Source organism: Cryptotermes secundus, unplaced genomic scaffold (genome assembly GCF_002891405.2).
Source record: "Cryptotermes secundus unplaced genomic scaffold, Csec_1.0 scaffold172, whole genome shotgun sequence".
Classification (NCBI taxonomy): Eukaryota; Metazoa; Arthropoda; class Insecta; order Blattodea; family Kalotermitidae; genus Cryptotermes; species Cryptotermes secundus.
In genome coordinates this window covers 189,636-208,028 of record NW_019721518.1, presented here as the reverse complement: position 1 = coordinate 208,028, position 18,393 = coordinate 189,636, and the positions used below count along the sequence as shown (strand labels likewise).

The window sequence follows — 18,393 nt, the reverse complement described above, 5'->3', positions numbered from 1 at the left end:
AGTCCCCGGTTCTGATTGGATAGGAGGCAGGGTGGGCTCCACAGCCGGTTTGGACATTGTAGAGAATAGAAAAATCTCTAGCGCCTGTCCGAAATGGAATCCCGGTCGTCCAGCCAGTGACCTGTCGTTATGCTACCGGGCTCCAATTTTATATTAATGAAAACAAAAACGTACATGACAATTCACATAAAATGTTACTCATTTTTTATGAAACAAAACAACTATGAACATTATTGAGGCGTTGTCCCAATATATTCTTGCAGGAATTTGCGAGAAACACACAAAAAGACTATACTGTTAGGTTAAATATTCGGACTCGGGACCTCCAGAATATGAAGCAAAAATTCCTACTGGTCACGACATTGTGACTCACCACGAAAGTAAGAATATTCGTGTATCAGTTGTGGGGACGCGACCCAGTGCCGCGGTTACTGTAACCTGTTTCAGTAACACTGACATCATTACAACAGGAGGCGAGAAGACAATGGGCTGCTACCGCCTCCCCGCTCGCGCCCCCGCTCGGCAAGCTAATCCCGCTCTGTGCGCGGACCGTCTAACCTGCCGCTGTTACCGCCACTCGGCCGCAGTGTTGTGACGGCCGGCACGTCAGTGGGTCTTGCTCGTAATGCATTTCTCTGCAGAATGCGCCAACTGCCACTCGTCACGCTGTTCCTCCAACCGCGGGAGGGAAGTCACCCTCCTTACGCTCAATAAACTTATCATGCCATTCATAACGTCTGTCAGTAAGGATCAAAATTGCAAATCGTAATATTAAAATAGTCTACAGGAGGAAGTAAACTGAAACAAGTTTTGTAGCTTTTTTTTTTTTTGCGCCCTCCATAAATTGAGACGAAATGGGTTCACGTCTGTACTCAACACCGGTCCGAGAGACAGTGCACAACGGTGAGAACTGCTGGTAACGTAAGTGATAATACAAGTATCATTAAAAATTAAACTGAATAAATACAACGTTTTGAAATTCAGTACACTAATTTACATCATCTGCTAAGCTAAGAAACGCCACAGAACTGCTGCTAATAACAAACAAAACTGATATCTTACATATTAACGTGTGACATGGATGTTAAGAATCACTTCGTGTTTAAGAACTTACGGTGTTGTTAAGAGCATCGAAGAAGGCTTCGGATTTTGTGAGAGTGTTTCGTGTTTAAAACGCAATGGGTGCTGTAGGAATGCACCTCACGTGGCTGGTTGTTGTGCTGCTGTCTGTACGTACCCACCACGTGGTAACGTCGTCTCTGCAAGTGGAAGGCGGGAGCAGACCGATGCGAGCACACCAGGGTAAGTGGCTTAATGACGCGAAATGATTTGCTGTGAGGCTTATGGAAACGATAGTGTATACATTAGAATATCTGTGACTGGTAAACTTAGAAGGAAAAAGGCCACGTATGTAATTGTAAGGCTTTTTTTTTTTTTTGCAAAATGCAGTGAAAAATGGAGGAATGTATGTCAGTCTGTCATTCGGGGTTGTTGTCCGTCAGTCTGCATGTTTTAGCTTCGTAACCACTTATGGATATGCATGAAATTTTGTTATGTTCAAATTCTTCGAACGACAGTAACAATGTTGTATAAAATTCAAAAAGATTTATGAAAGGATGAAATTCGGAGAATNGTATGAATCTTTGACTCCAATATTAAGGGAGAACGCTATGTACTATTATTTATATATATATATATATTTCTTTCATCCTGTTGTGTACATTAATTTAGGAGTTTGTGCCGTAACAACACGTTGTAGCATGTATCCTAATTAACTTATTTCGGGTGGATACAAGTTTCACCGAAAAACACCTATGATCAGCAAAATTCAGTTCACAAAAAAGAAGCAAGCGCAGTGCAATACACCTGCAGTACACCACATATTCATATTCACAGATAACCGTCAACCTAAACATTCTGCCTTAACAATGGCCATAAAATAGTACTACGTAACTTGTCAGTACTACGTATCAACATTTCCCGCTGCTCCTACGTAGACACATGAGCTGGGCACGCGGAAGAAAACACGAAGATATTCCAACCACATTGCAATAGTACTAATCATACTAACTAAATATAACGCGTAAATTCACACAAAACAAATAAAACATATCGCTGCTTAGCATCGGATATCATGTATTGTTGTCAGGCGTGTCAACAAATACATTGCCTAGCAATGGACGCCCTATTGTCGCGCATTCATTCCTGTTATATTGTTTACGCATTTGTCTCCTAAAATCGGCCCAATGTCACAATGTATATCAATGCCATTTTAAGCTTTTTAACGAATATTTTAGTGGATTATTAAGGTGGATTAGTGTCATCTTGCATAATAGACGGAAGTAGACTACAAGAGATGCCTCAGTGCAACAGGATGCTGAACTATAATATACTTACATGTAGTAATATTTTACACATTTTGTTTTTTATAACAGATAAAATTATTATTTCCAGCTGCGTGGTGGTATAGTGGCTAATTATTTCAGCACAGGAACAAGTTTAAATTTTACTGCGCATTCCCCAGTGAACGACATATTCTCGTATTTCTTATATTTTGTCTATCACGTCTTCTATTTCAGTACTATAAAGGTCCTTCATAAGAATATTCTGTGGTGTTACAGACGTATAATCTGTTAATATACACGTATATTAACTCTTGACACATGCGTATGATGTTGGCACCTCGTAAGAATATTCTGTGGTGTTAAAATGTATAAAAACTCCTGACACACGCTCATCATGTTGGCGCCATGTATGAATTCCCAGCATTTCAGCTTCATGAAATGGGCGATTGGTTTATTATTTATTAAGAATTTCCAGCAAGATTTTGGAGAGAGAATTTATGAAATGTTATGGGAGAACAGTTATGGATGCAAATGTCGTAGTAACCACCAGGAAGAACCTCGGAATTCTGAAAGCAATCTCGCAGGACAACTGAGTAACAGGACACGCTCAAACAAAAATATTGACATGAATGCTTCTCTTTAGGACCGTTGAATAGAAGGTCTTTATCTGAAAACACATGAGATTATTGGACTGATTCCTTCGCATGTCTTCTTGTGGACAGCTTATGTCTGGAAAATAATAAAAAAATGGAATATGTTGTTAGATAAAAGGAGGGTCACACTCATATCCCTGGCTTGCAGCATAATCTAATTAATCATTCGGTCTACTAGTGGCTTGTAACAGCAAAAGCTACACACCCTAATGTTAAGTGAAATATCTGTAGGGAGTTTAACGAAAACTGTGAATGATATTTCCAGTGTTGTCAATAAAAATTAAACGTACAGACTACCAGAGAAGTGAAACTGAGATATCCATGATTTCAAGGTTAATTTAATACCGTAATTTGTCAACCTTCGTGTATTTGATTGCAACACGTTTATCTCTCTCCGACATTAAGGAGACACTAGCTACCGAATGAGGGGCACTACACATCGCAGACTCTTCTGTTAGCATTTCAGTTCCTGGAAACCCAATCAGAATTATACAGTTTCTTTCTGCTTTGCCGGTTAAGGTTCGGCCACACAGAGCGCTATGCTATGTTCGCTACGTACGCTACGTACACTCTGCGACGCAGCTAACATAGCGTACGTAGCGTAAGGAAGTCTGTGTGGCCAGGCACATTGGCAATAAAGGGAGATATTCTTCTGTTCGTATAGCGAACATAGCGTACGTAGCGTGCGTCGCGTACGTAGCGCTCTGTCTGGCCGAACCTTTAGAGCTTCTGGTTTGTTCCTTCCAGAACCAATTCTGATAAAAAGAATATTTGGAAAGTTTATGGTAGGCATGATTCTTGTGCGAGGTTCAACCTAACCTAAGGCCTCCGCCTCTACAAGAAAAGTAACTACAGAAAAACACCGTCATTTATCGCTCAGGAGTAATTAAATGACTTTAACTAGCAACGTTACTTGATAACCTGGTCATTGATAGCTAGTAAATGGTGTCAACGTTTTAGGACTCAGTTATGTGACTATCAGTATCAACTTCATGCTTTTGGTTCTGTACGTCTCTTCTAATATTAGTCCGTATCGTCACGTGACTGAGTGACTGTAGATGGGTTTCAATGGGTTGGTGGATTTATTGAATTCTTACAGAACGTAACTACAAGTAGCTATGACGCTATCGCTGATTCACACGCTCTGCCGTTTACTACGGCACGCACTAAGTCTTTTCAGTCTGCTGTGTCTACACTGGTCGTTGTCTAGTAGTAGCTTCCAACGGCGAACCTTCCCCTAAAATTAGAAAATTCGCTTTGTGGGGGATGAAGTCCAGCTGGGTCCATTCGGCACGGCGGCCACTGATTGGCCAATTGTACCTGCGTCGGGTGATTATGATGATGGAGAATTTGGTGGAATGAAGATTGGCACGGGAAACCGAAATACTCGGAGAAAACTTGCCCCAGCGCCACATTGTCCACCACAAATTCCACTTCACCAGACCCGGGATCGAACTCGGGCTGCCGCGGTGAGAAGCCAGCGACTAACCGCTTGAGCTACGGCGCGACCTTAACCTTCCCCTTACTCCGTGTTCCTGAACTGTCCCCGTGCCTCACCTCCAGCGTCTAACAAAACAGCCCACAAGAACTGAACCGCAGCGGTCATTAACTCACTCAGCAACCAACTTGCTCCACTTCACTCAACTCAGTCGAACTCAAAGTCAAAGTCACAGTGCGACTGACGGTCGGTCAATCAGTAAGTATTTGTGTCGAGCACCATCTGGGGCTCATGACCAGGCATTTGTTATTGTTTGACACGGTCTTGTTTTCATGGGGTGCCCTCTCTGACGAGAGGACGGGTTTGTCTTTTGTATATGCTGCTGGCCATTACCAGCGCAGTCTTTCTCGGGTCCGAGTCCCTTGGGACTCGTGACCATATTTTACTGTGTCAGAATTGAGACTTCGCTTTTCTACGCCTCCTACGACTGGCAGGGTCACGGTGAAGGTGAACTAATTCCACTGACAGCTTATAACATATCGGCATGGACCGAGCAGAAAACATCGTTCCAACAGTTCTTATAACATTGCGTCACGCAACTGTCGCACGGACCGCGGAGAGAACACCACTTTCAAGTCATTTCATTAGTGCGTATTAGAAATCTCTTTCCTAGCAACGGGAGTTGTTAACAAAATCTTTACTTAATAACGGGTCTGCATCCTGTTCCAAACCGGACGACATTGGCAGGCTTGTTTAGGGATTTGACATTTACGATTAAGCTGAAGCTGTGATAGTATTTTGAGGTATTCAGAGACTTCTGACGCTCTCATGCCTTTCTGCTGGTGATTCATTGTGCCACTCATTGTCCTATTCTCAGCACCCAACACAATGCCGTTAAGCAACACCATATTATGTATCTTCTGTTTAAACGTTCGTATAAATTACGGGACTATTTTTTTTTTTCTGTGGAGCTACAGCCCCAATTTGGGCCTAGGCCTACCTCCATGAGACTCTCCGTTTCACTTCGGTTTTTACTAGATCTTAGACATTCGGTAGGACTCCTTGGGCGAGTGATCAGCTCGTCGCAAGGCCTCTGCCTGTACAACACAGAAAAACGCACATAAACATCCATGTCCTGAGTGGGATTCGAACCCACGATCCCGGCTTCCGAGCGAGCGAAGACAGTGCATGCCTTAGACCGCTCAGCTACCGTGACCGACACCTGAATATATAGAAGTGCCTAAATCCAATGAGAATTAGAGGTCTCCTGCAGCCCCTTCTGCCTGTCAAGGAACGTACAAAGTGTCTGTTATCTTTCTACACACCCTCGGATTTGCACAATGCTGTTATATTCTTCAGTACCATAATGGCTGTTCTTATAGGATTTATAGGATGTACAGAAGTGGGATATTTGCCGGGGGTAACTCAGTATAGCGATGGTCTGCAGACTAGACGGTTGGGGATCAGTTCGCGGCAGGAGCAAGGGACATTTCTCTTCTTCACAGCGTCCAAACCGGCTTTGGTCCCTATCCAGTCTCCTGTCAAATGGGTACTGTGAGATATGGATGGAACGTGAAGTTGATGACTCACGTCCATCTAGTGCCGAGGTCAAGAATTGTGGAGCTATATTTTCACCCCCCCCCCATACGTATTTATGGCGTGGTGCTTAATCAATTCAACACACTCACAACTTTACCTATACCTTACTGGAAATTGAACATAATCTGTGACATGCCTAATACATAACTTACTTCGTGTACCAGAGGCCATCTTGAGTAGCTAATGGTCACCCAGCCATTAGAGCATAGCCCGCCTTTTATGGAACCCAAAAGTTCTTTACTGTCTTCACAAGGTTCCTATTATTGGACCTTATCGTGATCGTCAAGTCAACCTTCTTATACACCGTTTCCTTAAGATTTTTTAATATTATCCTCTCTTTTTCATCTTGTTTTCTAAGTGGGAGTTGTACATATACGAGTGCAATTTTCAAGTGTGTTTTACGACGCATGTTAATACTTATTTATTTAATTTACTCCACGCGTGAACATACCCGTTTTTGTACCGTGCAATGCCCTCATTGGGTTCGGCCAGAAAGGCAGATCATTCTATATTTCTTTACATATGCATCCTGCTCTCCATTATACCCATTAAACTGCACATTAAGCTTTATAATCCCGTTGTATATTACTGCGTAGGCTTACCTGACTGTAGAATTCCTTCACTGTTCGGTCTAGTTCAGTAAGAACGTGGTAGTTCCAGGATGGTAATTTCTTGAAGAGACCAGCAGCAAGAGAAACGCCCTGTAGTAAACGGCAATTTAAATATTACGACCTTCTAACCCATGAAATAGAAATGGTGATACGTCACAGGGGAGCTGTGTGTATGCAGTAAGTTCGTACTTTATTACGATAGTAAAACATTAGACATTAATTCCTATGCAAAACTTTTCCTCATTTATGAATGGGGAACTCTTCCAGTGGACTTAATAGGCTTACTATGTTGAGGTTTGACGGCATTTGTGGTCTAGTGGTCAGAGTTCCTGGTTACTGATCCAGAGGTCCGGGTTCGATTCCCGGCGCTACCAGATTTTCTGAGAAGTAGTGGGTCTGCAACGGGGTCTACTCAACCTCGTGAGGATAATTGAGGGCTATTTCAAGGAAACAGCGGCTCCAGTCTAGAAAACCGAGATTAACGGCCGTGAGGATCCGTTGCGCTGACCACACAACACCCTCTATCCGCTAAAGCTGGCACTAACTTCACCGACAAGCGACGGTCGCTCTGTCGGTATAGTTCGCTTGCGGACTAAAATCATGGAGTTTTGCTTACCATATTAAGGTTTAATCCTGGAAACTAGCTAAACTGTCCGTTTTTATTAAAGTTTATCTTAAAGTAAACCATGCTAAAAGATTGAATTTCCTTATTTCTTACGGCTTATATCACGGTTTTAGTTAAGTTCTTAAATTAGTACTTTGTAAATATGAGTTTATTACTTTAGTTTCTACATGAATCATCAGCATACTTAAGGGGCCCATACACGTAAGAGTTTGGCTCGCGAGTCCGGCTCGGCGAGCTTGACTCGGGAGTCGGGCTCGGATTAATTTGACCACACGCATGAGCTGACTCGCAACTTTGCTCGTACATTTCAGCATCCGGAGTGAGTTCATCGAAGCAAGTTGCAGCAGCGGTGATAATATTAAATGAATTCGGTGTGTTCGGGAGAAAAACGAATAGAAAAAGGAGGGAAATGTGGACTAAGAACTGTTTAAGTAGAGACAGATTTACACTTCTAAATTTATTGAATTTTATTAGAAATGATAGACATGAAGACTACAAAAACTACTTCAGAATGTCAGATGAAAACCTGTCCGGTATTGTTCGAATACTCTGAGCTGCGAACCTGTCACAGAACCGGCAATTCACGGTACTCTTCTAAAAACCGTGTCAAAAGCTCCGGGCTCATGAATGTTTTGTTACACATGGAAAACGACGTGGTTCCTCCGTAGTACTACAACTCATCACACTGTCTGCTCGTGTGGCGTGTAGGTACGCGAGTCTGGCTCGGGACCGCCCACACACATACGAACCAATAGCGAACCGTATCCGAGCCGAGTCCCATCGAAGGCCCTGGCGAGCTCCGCCGGACTAGGCCCAGCTCGGCTAGTCGCGACCCACACACGGACGAGTTTGGCTCATTGGAACCCAAGCCGAGTCGGAATCGCGAGCCAGACTCGTACGTGTATGGGCCCCTTTATGGGCACTGATTTGTAAACTGATACATCATAATTACTGCAAGAAAGTTACAACAGGATTATTCTTACAATAAATTCATGACCTAAAAATTGGCAAATAACGAAATCACACAATATTTTATTCTTGTGTCAGGCAATGTGGCACCTGTAATCCTTTATGTAAACGACATTTCGGGAATTGACTCGATTCCTGTTTCTTTATTTTAGATGATTGTCACTGTTCTGACATATTTTAATGGACCACTCTTTTATTTTTATTATCAGTGGCAATGATTTGAATATTAGTGCAGTATGCTGGCCACTGTATCATTCAGCAGTTTCCGGGCCGTAACTTTCAGACAGATTTACACGTACACATTCCCCGTTTTATGTACTTCGTGCAGAGGTTATGTTGTGCACAAATTGATGTTTTGAAGGAACGTAACCGCTCTGAGTTCCTCGTATTTAGGTCCGCCCTTCATATCTGAGATATGCATAGTAAATCTAATATGAAACTTGGTTTCATCTCAGAGGACGCTTGCTTCTTCTCATGATAATTCTGCTCTCTACACACATGATCTACCCACAACAAAAGAAACCATACTTTTGCAGATGACACTGCTATCTTCGCTACGCACGGCAATCCAACCACAGCCTCCTCTCATCTACAGGATCATCCAATCCTCATAGAAGCATGGCTAAACAAATGGAAAATCAAGGTAAACGAATCAAAGTCCACACAAACAACCTTCACCCTCCGAAAAGGTACGTGCCCCACAGTGCAAATAAATCACATCAACAGACAACCAAAAGAACAGGTCAAATACCTAGGATTAACCTTTGACAACAAACTAAACTGGAGACAACACATAATGAAGAAAAGAAAACAGATGGACCAAGAAACCAAAGAACTCAACTGGTTCATAGGAAGAAAATCCCACCTCTCCATCGAAAACAAGTTACTAATCTACAAAACTTTCATCAAGCCTATATGGACATATGACATAGAATTCTGGGGCTGCGCCAGCAAATCCAACAGCGTGCCCAGTCCAAAATACTCCGAACCATCACGAACGCACCAGGGTATGTATCCAACCGCACCCTACATACAGATCTAAATCTCCTTACGTAACAGAAGTCATCCGACAAAACAGCACCAAGTACATCAACAAACTAGAAAATCACTCCAACCCACTTCTTCAACCATTACTACAACCTCACCAAAATCGAAGACTCAAAAGAATTTGACCACCAGATTTAAGGAACTGAGGAAAACATCACCGGATGTTTATTCCGCTCACGCCATGAAGAGTGTACAATAAATAGTTATTAGATTGTACAATCTGATTGTTAGTAAAGGAAAGAAAAAAAATGATTTTGTAGCAGAAGTACTGGAGCGGATGACACGTACAATTTTCTTTGCATCGCAGCAATGGTTTTGAATAGTGGAGCCAGTGTTCGGAGAAGTGGCGTCTCCCGCCCATGCTCTGGTTTTTCTTGGAATTCTAGCAGGTCAACGGGAGCTCGCGACTTGTGGCCACTCCCGCGTCTGTCTGCATTTCGACTCGACACAAGCACTCCATCTCTGTGGCGCCGGAAAAGGGAACAGTAAACTTGAATGGGACGCACTTGATGGCAAGTAGCTCAAACCGTCCACTTCTTTACTTTTAACGATTCTTAATACGTTGAAAACGCCTTTTACAATTTCATGTTTTAATTTAATATTCGCCATTCCCTCAGTGTCTCTGTCGTTCTTAGAAAGGTAAAAGGCGTTAGAGAATGAATGCTGGAACAGTTCCAACTTCCAGTCGACTGTGGGTCAGGCAGTGTCCTGTCCAATAGGCAGCGGGGACTCCTCGAGGCAAAATCTCCTGGATTACGAATCGTGCCATTCACCTGGGTCAAGTATCGAGATTCGTAAAACCCCGACGCTGTGCAACGGAATTCGACGGCATTTTACCAGGATCTGCACTCGGTATATGGATTGGTTTGAGAGCTAGACATCCAAGGTTCGATTCCTGGCAGAGGCAAGGCCGTTATCTCTATTCCACAGCGTTCAGACCGGTTTTGAGGGCCCACCCAATCTCTTACAGGGGTCCGTTTCCACTGGGGTAAATCGACTGAGGTGTGAATTTAAATACTTATTTCCATCCAATTCCAAGGTCAAGATTGGTAGATCTATACTTCTGTCCTCCTATACGTCTTCGCGTTGTGCTTAATTAATTATGTGTAAAACCCAGGGGTAACTTCATCTTACAAAAAGATGCAGTAGAATTTTAGTTTTGGTCCTTATTGGCTCAATATTAACCTCAATTTGCAAGAAGCTGGAATCTAATTTAACTCCTTTCCTTAAAAATCTTAGTACATACAGGAGACTGCGAATATTATAGTTTGGTAAAATTCTAACGGCATAAAAGCAAATTAATTTGTGCCCAAACTGATATTTTCTGTGAGATTCGCTGAACAGTGGAAGATGTTTTTACATTAAATTAATATCGTTACTAGTGAGGCAGGTCTATTCAAAAATGCAAAAGAAGAGTGAAGCAAGTCTGTTACTCTGCGTAGTTAAGAATCACGCTAAGAAGAAGTATGGGGAGTGGAGTTACAGATCCACACATTGTTAACCTAGGCGTTAGATGGAAGTGTCTGCTCATTTTGGGGCCCCTTCAGGAGTTTTGGCTTCATGGGAACATCTCCGCCATCCACCACCTCGGAGAATGGAAGAATTCAGAATCGGTCAGGACACGTTAGGATATTGCGGCGTATTGAGCAGTTGCTAAGCGGTGACTCTGTAACAGTGGTCATTTCTGGACAGTGGCTCGGTAAACATGTTCTCGTTACTAGGCAGCAGATTCTTAATAAGGTAACAGTCAGACTACAACAATGGAAACGGGATGTTTCTACGTGGTCCGTGGCGAGATGTTATAAGCAACAGAAAAAGACACTTAAGAGTCAATTCTGCACTGAAGGCTTTGAAAAGAGGACATCAACGCGTTAAGCTGAAGAATTCCCACTGTTAGAAGCCGTTGCCAGGGAACGGCTTGTGAAAAGACAGCAGGCTGGAAAAGGCTTAGCGGGTGCTTATGGCGTTTCTGACAAGAATCGAACCCTCGTCGTGTATCTTATAGCCAGTCACAATTCTTACCGTATTGTGGAAAGTGCCGACTTTAATATCCATATCGAATTGGAAATATCTGTTACTTCGTTTTTCACTAGTACTTGCAGCAGATAAAGTAGGTGATATCAGGTTGCAACCGCTCGCGGTTTGCAGTTCACCAGGATTCTCGCCAGCCGTAGCACAAATAATCCGCTCCAGGATCCCTGGCATTAATGGGATAATTAGCTCCAAGTATTATGCTTTTGGACATTATCCATCGTTTTGTCTAATTATTTAAAAAACGGTCCTGTTTCTTTTTCAAAACACAACGTTTCGGGGACTGGATTCTGTCCCCGTCCTTAGGTAAAACCTACTCAGTTTGGTCCAATAGATAGAGCTAGCCCCTATCTCCCTTCCCTACCTACCTGCCGGTCCGGAGACAGGCGCTACCTTTCTCTATTGGACCTAACTGAGTAGTTTTTACCTGAGGACGGGGAAAAAATCCAGTCTCCGAAAGATCCATTTTAATATTGTTCATCCACCTACGCCTTGGTCTTCCAAGTGGTCTCTTTCCTTCTGGCTTTTCCACAAATATATATGCATTCCTCTTCGCCTCCATTCGTGCTACATGCCCTGCCTACGCTATCCTCCATCACTTGATCATTCTAAATATACTTGGCGAAGAGTACAAGTTATGAAGCTCCTCATTATGCAGTTTGTTATACACTAGATTACAAATAGAAACAGAGAATCAGTTTTCTTTGCGATGAATGATTGTTCTAAATTGCAGCAGATGCCGACAGAATTTGAATATCATAATGACTTATAATGTTTATGGAAAGCCTGTCATTACATACGCATTTAATGTTTTGAGAGGCCTATTTTGTTTCTAATAGCCCTTGGCACATTACTCTTTCTCATTTGCAGGTTCCACTTTAAGTGAAATATCGCGTGGTTCCGTGAGGTTGACATCTGCTTATTACTTAGCTGCTTTTCTACCTTGCATAAAGGCCGCGCATTCCGATTTCAGCCACGTGCATTGTCCTTCATTTAAAAAAAAAATACGTATATACAAATCTGCTTCCATTAGCCACTATAATTAAACATCCTGTCAGATGTCACGCATAGTCTGAATTTATGTAGGGAACCGTCCATTGAAGATTCTTAGTATTAATCAGGAATCGAACCCGCGACTTTTCAGCTTGTATTATAGTGCCTCAACGAGGCTGACAACCTCACCGCCATCTGTGAGCCGATTCTCTAGGAAATGTTGGAGCTTCGACGTTTCACAACCGTATGGGCCTTCACGTTCTATTACAGGGATAAATTTATTTTTATTATTTTTACCTTCAATTAAAAATAGGCTTATATGAATACATTATTTTGCACTGCGCTGCCTTGTACTATGGATTACTGAAAATTCCACCTCTGAAGGGGTCAGTCAGTTGTGACCCGCGCTGCACACATGGGACTTCCATTAGCATAAAACCCACAAAAACCATTTGAAGTCTACGGAAATGTGAATTTCTTTCATTTTAAATTAGACTTGTTTCATCATTATATTGTCACGGGTAGGGGTGACTTATAAGACGGGTTTAGAGTTGGATGATTGGATTTATTGCACCTTATACCTTCACACAGTTCGGGACTACAGGCAATTACAGCGCTGTCGCTATTCTACACACTCTACAGTTCACCGTTGCACACGCTCTAGAATTCTAAGTCTTCACTAGTCTTATCCTGGCAACGGGTTTATCACAGTCTCACTGTAACTTCAAATCACGCATGAAGTCTTCTTGGCACCGACTAATTCATTTTTTGCCAATTCTGCAGCTGCCAATTCCGAAGATTCGACTCGACTCGACTCGACTCGACTCGACTCGACTATTGTGCTATATTCCTTCAACTCTGCTTCTTCTGTTGCATATCCTTGTCCTACCGAACACTTCTTATAACTACTTTGCATGATCCGACGGAAAGTACTGTCTTATTATCCAGAATGCGTGTTTACTTCTCCGTTACCTAGTCATGGACGTCATTCTGTTGCATGCGTTGCTATACCGGAACGTGTTTAAAGGGTCGTGGCCTAGAAATGGGCATATACGTCACAAAATATTATGAATAAAATTCAGGTGCTGGGTTTGATGTTCTCACTGCTGTTACAGTGACTTATGACTAGAGCGGCCGTGTAGTTCGGAAAGAATCCGACATTTCGGAGGAGAATATCTCCTCCAACTTTAGGGTTGAAGATCAGACCAAGCAAGAACGGATCAGAAGCAGACGTAACTCTGGGTTCTTCTCTAACTACACGGCATTATACGTATATTAGGAGACCAGACTTTTCAGCGTTTACGTGATACACGAGTAAAGGAGTGAGGACGTTCTGACAGGATTAAAAACCACCGTGGTTTTAGTCCCTAAGCGAAATATACCGACCGACCGACCGACCGACCGACCGCCGCTTGTCGGCGAAGTTACTCTGACAGGATTGCGTAATTTGTTTAATTGCGCCTCCAGTTCAAATGTATTTGTCCTAACAAATACTAAAAGTTGCTCCAAGCTTTTAAATATTACAGAAAGTACCCAGTCGGCTTTGCTGTCATCAACAAGACTCATGCATCTGAGTATTAAATATATATTCCACAATCTTCTATTGGTCTGCTCCACCTCAAGGCAGAATTTTCTTACCAGATTTCCAAGCAGCTTGATCATCTGTCTGAACTCACTGAACTGGCTCACTTGCTTTTCTTCGTAACGCCAAAACTGCAATCTATCATTTCAGTTTTCGTAAGAAAATGGGAGCTATTTGTCTTTGTATACTTCAGTAATTTGTGTATTTAAAACTAACATGTTTTGATTTATGGCATAACTACTGGCACGAACACAGTTGCCCTCAGGAATTAATTGCAATAAAAACCGTGTGATTCTGATTACAGTAAGCTCCAATGAGGCTGCGGCAGTCAGTATGAAAATTAATATATTCGAAATTAAATTTCCACAGTAAAAGAAGGAGTTCTTATAATAATTTGTGATGCCTACTTTCCCTTGAATGCTCCTAACTAAAGTGAGAATCTACCAAACTTTATCAGACTATTGGCTTGCATGTATACATCTGAAAAACTACAGCTATCATGTAGTTAGAATATTTATTTTATGAGGGTCTGAATTAGAATTCGCCGAGTCTGAGATGTTACCATAACTGCGGAGTATTACGTCCCCCCCACCCCCCCGAAACGTTAGTATCCACCTACCAGACTACATGTTCTCATAACCCAAAGGTCACAATGTCACTCTTCATGTCAATAAGAATTTCAAATTTTATATACTTACCTTGTCGAATATATGTCACATAATTCGCGCTGTTGCCATATTCGTTTCAGCAAAAGAAAACAACGCGCATCACATCTTACTCTTCTGTGGGCGCTACAGTCCATGACGAACCCTGGCCTCTTATATGTTTACTTTCCACTGGTCCCGAACCTGTGATTTTCGTCTCTGATTTCTAAAGCTCATTGTCTGCAAATCTTCTTCAGCTGAATCCAGCCACCTGATAACAGGTCTGCCTACTCTGGGAGTTCCCCACTTCTGCATAGGGACGACATATTCCAGGTTCCCCCACTCTTAAATCTTTGATTTTGCTACCTCCTTTTAGCTGTTTCCGTCCGGCTGCAGTCGTTAAAAGCTTCTCAACAATTAAGGCTTTTTACGGGGTGGAGTTGTCTCCGACCTAGAGTACCAGGGTATCCCGTTATGTCTGGATCGTCACCTTTGACCTGTCCGGCGTGGGAGACCCTATCAGTAGCTACGCTACCGCTGACATAGCTCTTAGGATCACATGACCGCGCAAGCCCCACCACTACATCAAAATAGGGATACCTGGAGGGAGGGCGTTACATAACATATTCTGTTAAATATTTATAAGCTGTTTTCATGCCGTGCGCACAGTTACCAGCCACAGTCCATTTGTTTCGCCACAGAACTGAAATGTACGAGGTAGAATCAGCAAATAGGACACATATGAAAGTAAAACATCTGTAGTGGATGTAATTCGTTTTCTGTGTGTATCACTAGGTAGCAGCGGAGTCCAGCTTCATGACAGTCTAGGTAACAGACGCAAATGTGCATGATCAGAGGTTGTTTTCGGTAGTCAAAATGGTGACAGTGCTTGCGGAGTGTATTGTCGGAGCAGCGTTCTGTTATGCGTCTTTCTATGGGCAACATGACTCAATGCAAAGGATGTTCATAAAGAAATGTTTTCGTGTAGGGCGGGAAGTGTTTGTCGCTTAAAGCGGTTCAGAGCTGGGTTGAGAAACGTGGCAAACGTTTCGCCGATGACGAAGAGTTTGAAATGAAGGTGCGGAAGTCTCTTGAGACCATAGTCAAATGACATATATGCTGCGGGTTTCGAAGCACTGGTAAAGCGATTGGACAAGTGTATCATTGTTGTTGGAGGATATGTTGAAGAATAATTGCTTTTTCCAGGTTCGAATATAAAACGTTTTAGGTATTATATCGATTTGCGACCTATCTAGTGACCCTCCCTATATGTGTAATATATATTGTGACGTGACGCCTGAAAGTTGGAGTAGTGGAGTCAGATTTGAATTTGGTATCCTAGGCAACGAGTATTAACATAGCACGTTCCAGTGAAAACAGGTTACCATGGGATTATTATCCATAACTTCCGTGACAACATTCAATTAGGCATATTGGTTACTGTGGAACTGGAAGTGTTTCCATGGCAACACGTGCTTAGAGAGACAGTTACCGCAGAAATACAGAACTCTTCGAGGCTGTGTCCGCTCTCAAGTTATAACCAGAGCTCAGACACAGAAAAGCACGTAAGTCAGAAGAAGACATCAGAGGAAGAAGTCATAAGTCAGTAGTTAAATGTTTATTTTATGTGGTGTAGTTATAGTAAGATTGAAATTTTTATGATTAAAAGTAGTTCTGACTGGTGAAGATCCAATAAATGGACTCAGTTAACCAGACACGCGTTTAGAGTCACTAATGCACGTGACAATATGCAGACTGAGCATCCACCTTGCAACCCCCCCCCTCGCGTGTGTACGTATAGGGTTATGACAATAATCAAAGCAGTAATATAACGTTTTTAAAATTCTACGTTGTTTAGCTGTTACCAACATAAAATAAAAGTGCAGGAAATTACACCTTTAAACCGATGGAGATAAATATAAATTATTTAAATGAAAATAGCATACATTTTATGTGATTAGTGGTACATGATATTAGCAGATTTTATTTAGCTAAAATATTTTTAATTACAGCAACAAAGAAATAAATTTTAAGTTACAGTTTTTACTTTTCAGGCCTTTCAGAGATGACACAAAATTCAGAATTCTTATTCCCTGCCCGAATTTCATCAGATTCTGAAGAATTTTCACGTTTCTAAAAGAACACAAACTTATGTTGGCTAGATGTCTTTGCCTCTGTCATAGTCAGGGTCAGACTCACTTTACAACTGGCGGTTTACCGCCAATCAGCTCATCTTAGTATCAAGCCCCTTTAGACCCACGAACAGTGTTTATTTCAACTGAATACTTGCAGTTATGGTCTTTATATAACATCCTCTATGACAAGAGGATGGGTCTGACGTTTACAATTGCTGCTGGTCCTCACCAGCACAGTCATTCTCAGGTCCGGGTCTCGCGGAACTTATCACATTTTACTGTCTCAGATTCGAGACTCCCCCAAGCAGGTCCCCGTATTTATTTCACCAGGAACAGGGTGGCTCCTTAGGCACTGGGTTCCCTTTTCGTCGCCTCCTACGATTGGCAGGACTACGGTGGAGGTATTCCAACCCGCTTGCCTCTATCAGAATAGCCTACTTCAGTGATATTCCACGTGTTTCTGCGAAACAGAAAATCTCTTTCTAGTGTAGACACATTCGACCTATCAGTCTGAAAGCCATAGTCACGATTTCACGTATAATGCAAGCCAGACAGAAGCGTGAAGAATGGTCCAATTGTTGTTAGAATTGATGCAGTGACCTGTATTTCTTCAACAGGATTATAAGAGGACACTAATGGAGTTTCAGAGTAAAATTGCATCATGAAATTCTTGTGGTCCGCACTGATTGGCTATCGATGTGGTGGTCTCCCACAGCAATTGTTTTTTCCCGTACTGTACCTATATTCACGGCATGAGATAGGGATCAGTTTTGTTGTGTCCCTCTTTGAAAATTCCTGGTAGCCGATGTTGCGTTCTTTTCATAAAGAAAATATACTTAATTAAAAAATTCTAATAAATTATTTCCAAAGCAATGCTATCATGTCTATATATTTCCTTTCCGAAAGGCATATGTTCGCTTCTTCGTCTTTACTGGTGCTGCAACCGTTTGTGTATCTTGACTTCCTCTATGGCCCCCTCCACAGGTTCCAGTTTGGTGCCCTTGCTTTCCGTCCTCTTAGCTCAAAGGTTCTGAGATGCTTCTCTACAATATCCAGCCACCTTAATCTGGGTGTTTCAACCCTCCTTGTGCATTCAGGCTTGGAAGAATTCAGTTTCCCTCATGGAGATGCCTCGATTTTGTCCTAGCCGCCCGAGCCTCCCAAGTTCGACAGTCTTCACTATCTAAGGGCCATTATGCGTAGTATAAGCCACATAGCTCATAATTCTACTTATATCATCAACCTTCCCTTCATCTTGTTGGCCCATAAATTTTCCTCAGTACTTTCCTCTAAAATAGGGACACGCAGTGGTGTAGTTGGTTGAGGCACTGTGCTACAAGCCGGAAGATCGCGGGTTCGGTCCCGCTGAGGTGGAATTTATTAATTTACATGATCCTTCCAACTGCACTATGGCTCTGGGGTCGACTCAGCCTCTAAGAAAAGTGCCTTATCAGGAATCTTCCTGGGGGTAAAGGGCGGCCGGCGCGTGAGGCTGACAACCTTACTGCCATGTGTCAGCCGATTGTCTAGAAAATGTGGGAGCCTCGCCGTCTCACAAACTTATGGGCCTCCACTGCCTGTTACAGGGATAGTTTTACTTCCCTCTCAAAAGTCCCCAGGTCTGTTCATCCTCTTTAGCTGGAGTCCAGCTCTCCCATATACGAAGTGTCCCAGGAAAAATGGTCAATATTTTGAGAAGCCATAATATCGAGTCATTCTAA

General features: G+C 42.5%; 1 protein-coding gene across 1 annotated transcript in view; it reads left to right on the top strand.

The window, feature by feature from the left end:
- Nucleotides 1-567: 567 nt before the first annotated feature.
- Nucleotides 568-18,393, top strand: part of LOC111875428 (A disintegrin and metalloproteinase with thrombospondin motifs 18-like) — a 194,462-nt gene continuing 176,636 nt past the window's right edge. Inside the window, 1 exon segment of the mRNA XM_023871673.2 lies at nucleotides 568-1,302. Within this exon segment, the coding sequence (XP_023727441.1) occupies nucleotides 1,179-1,302 (124 nt within the window). The 5' untranslated portion in view covers nucleotides 568-1,178.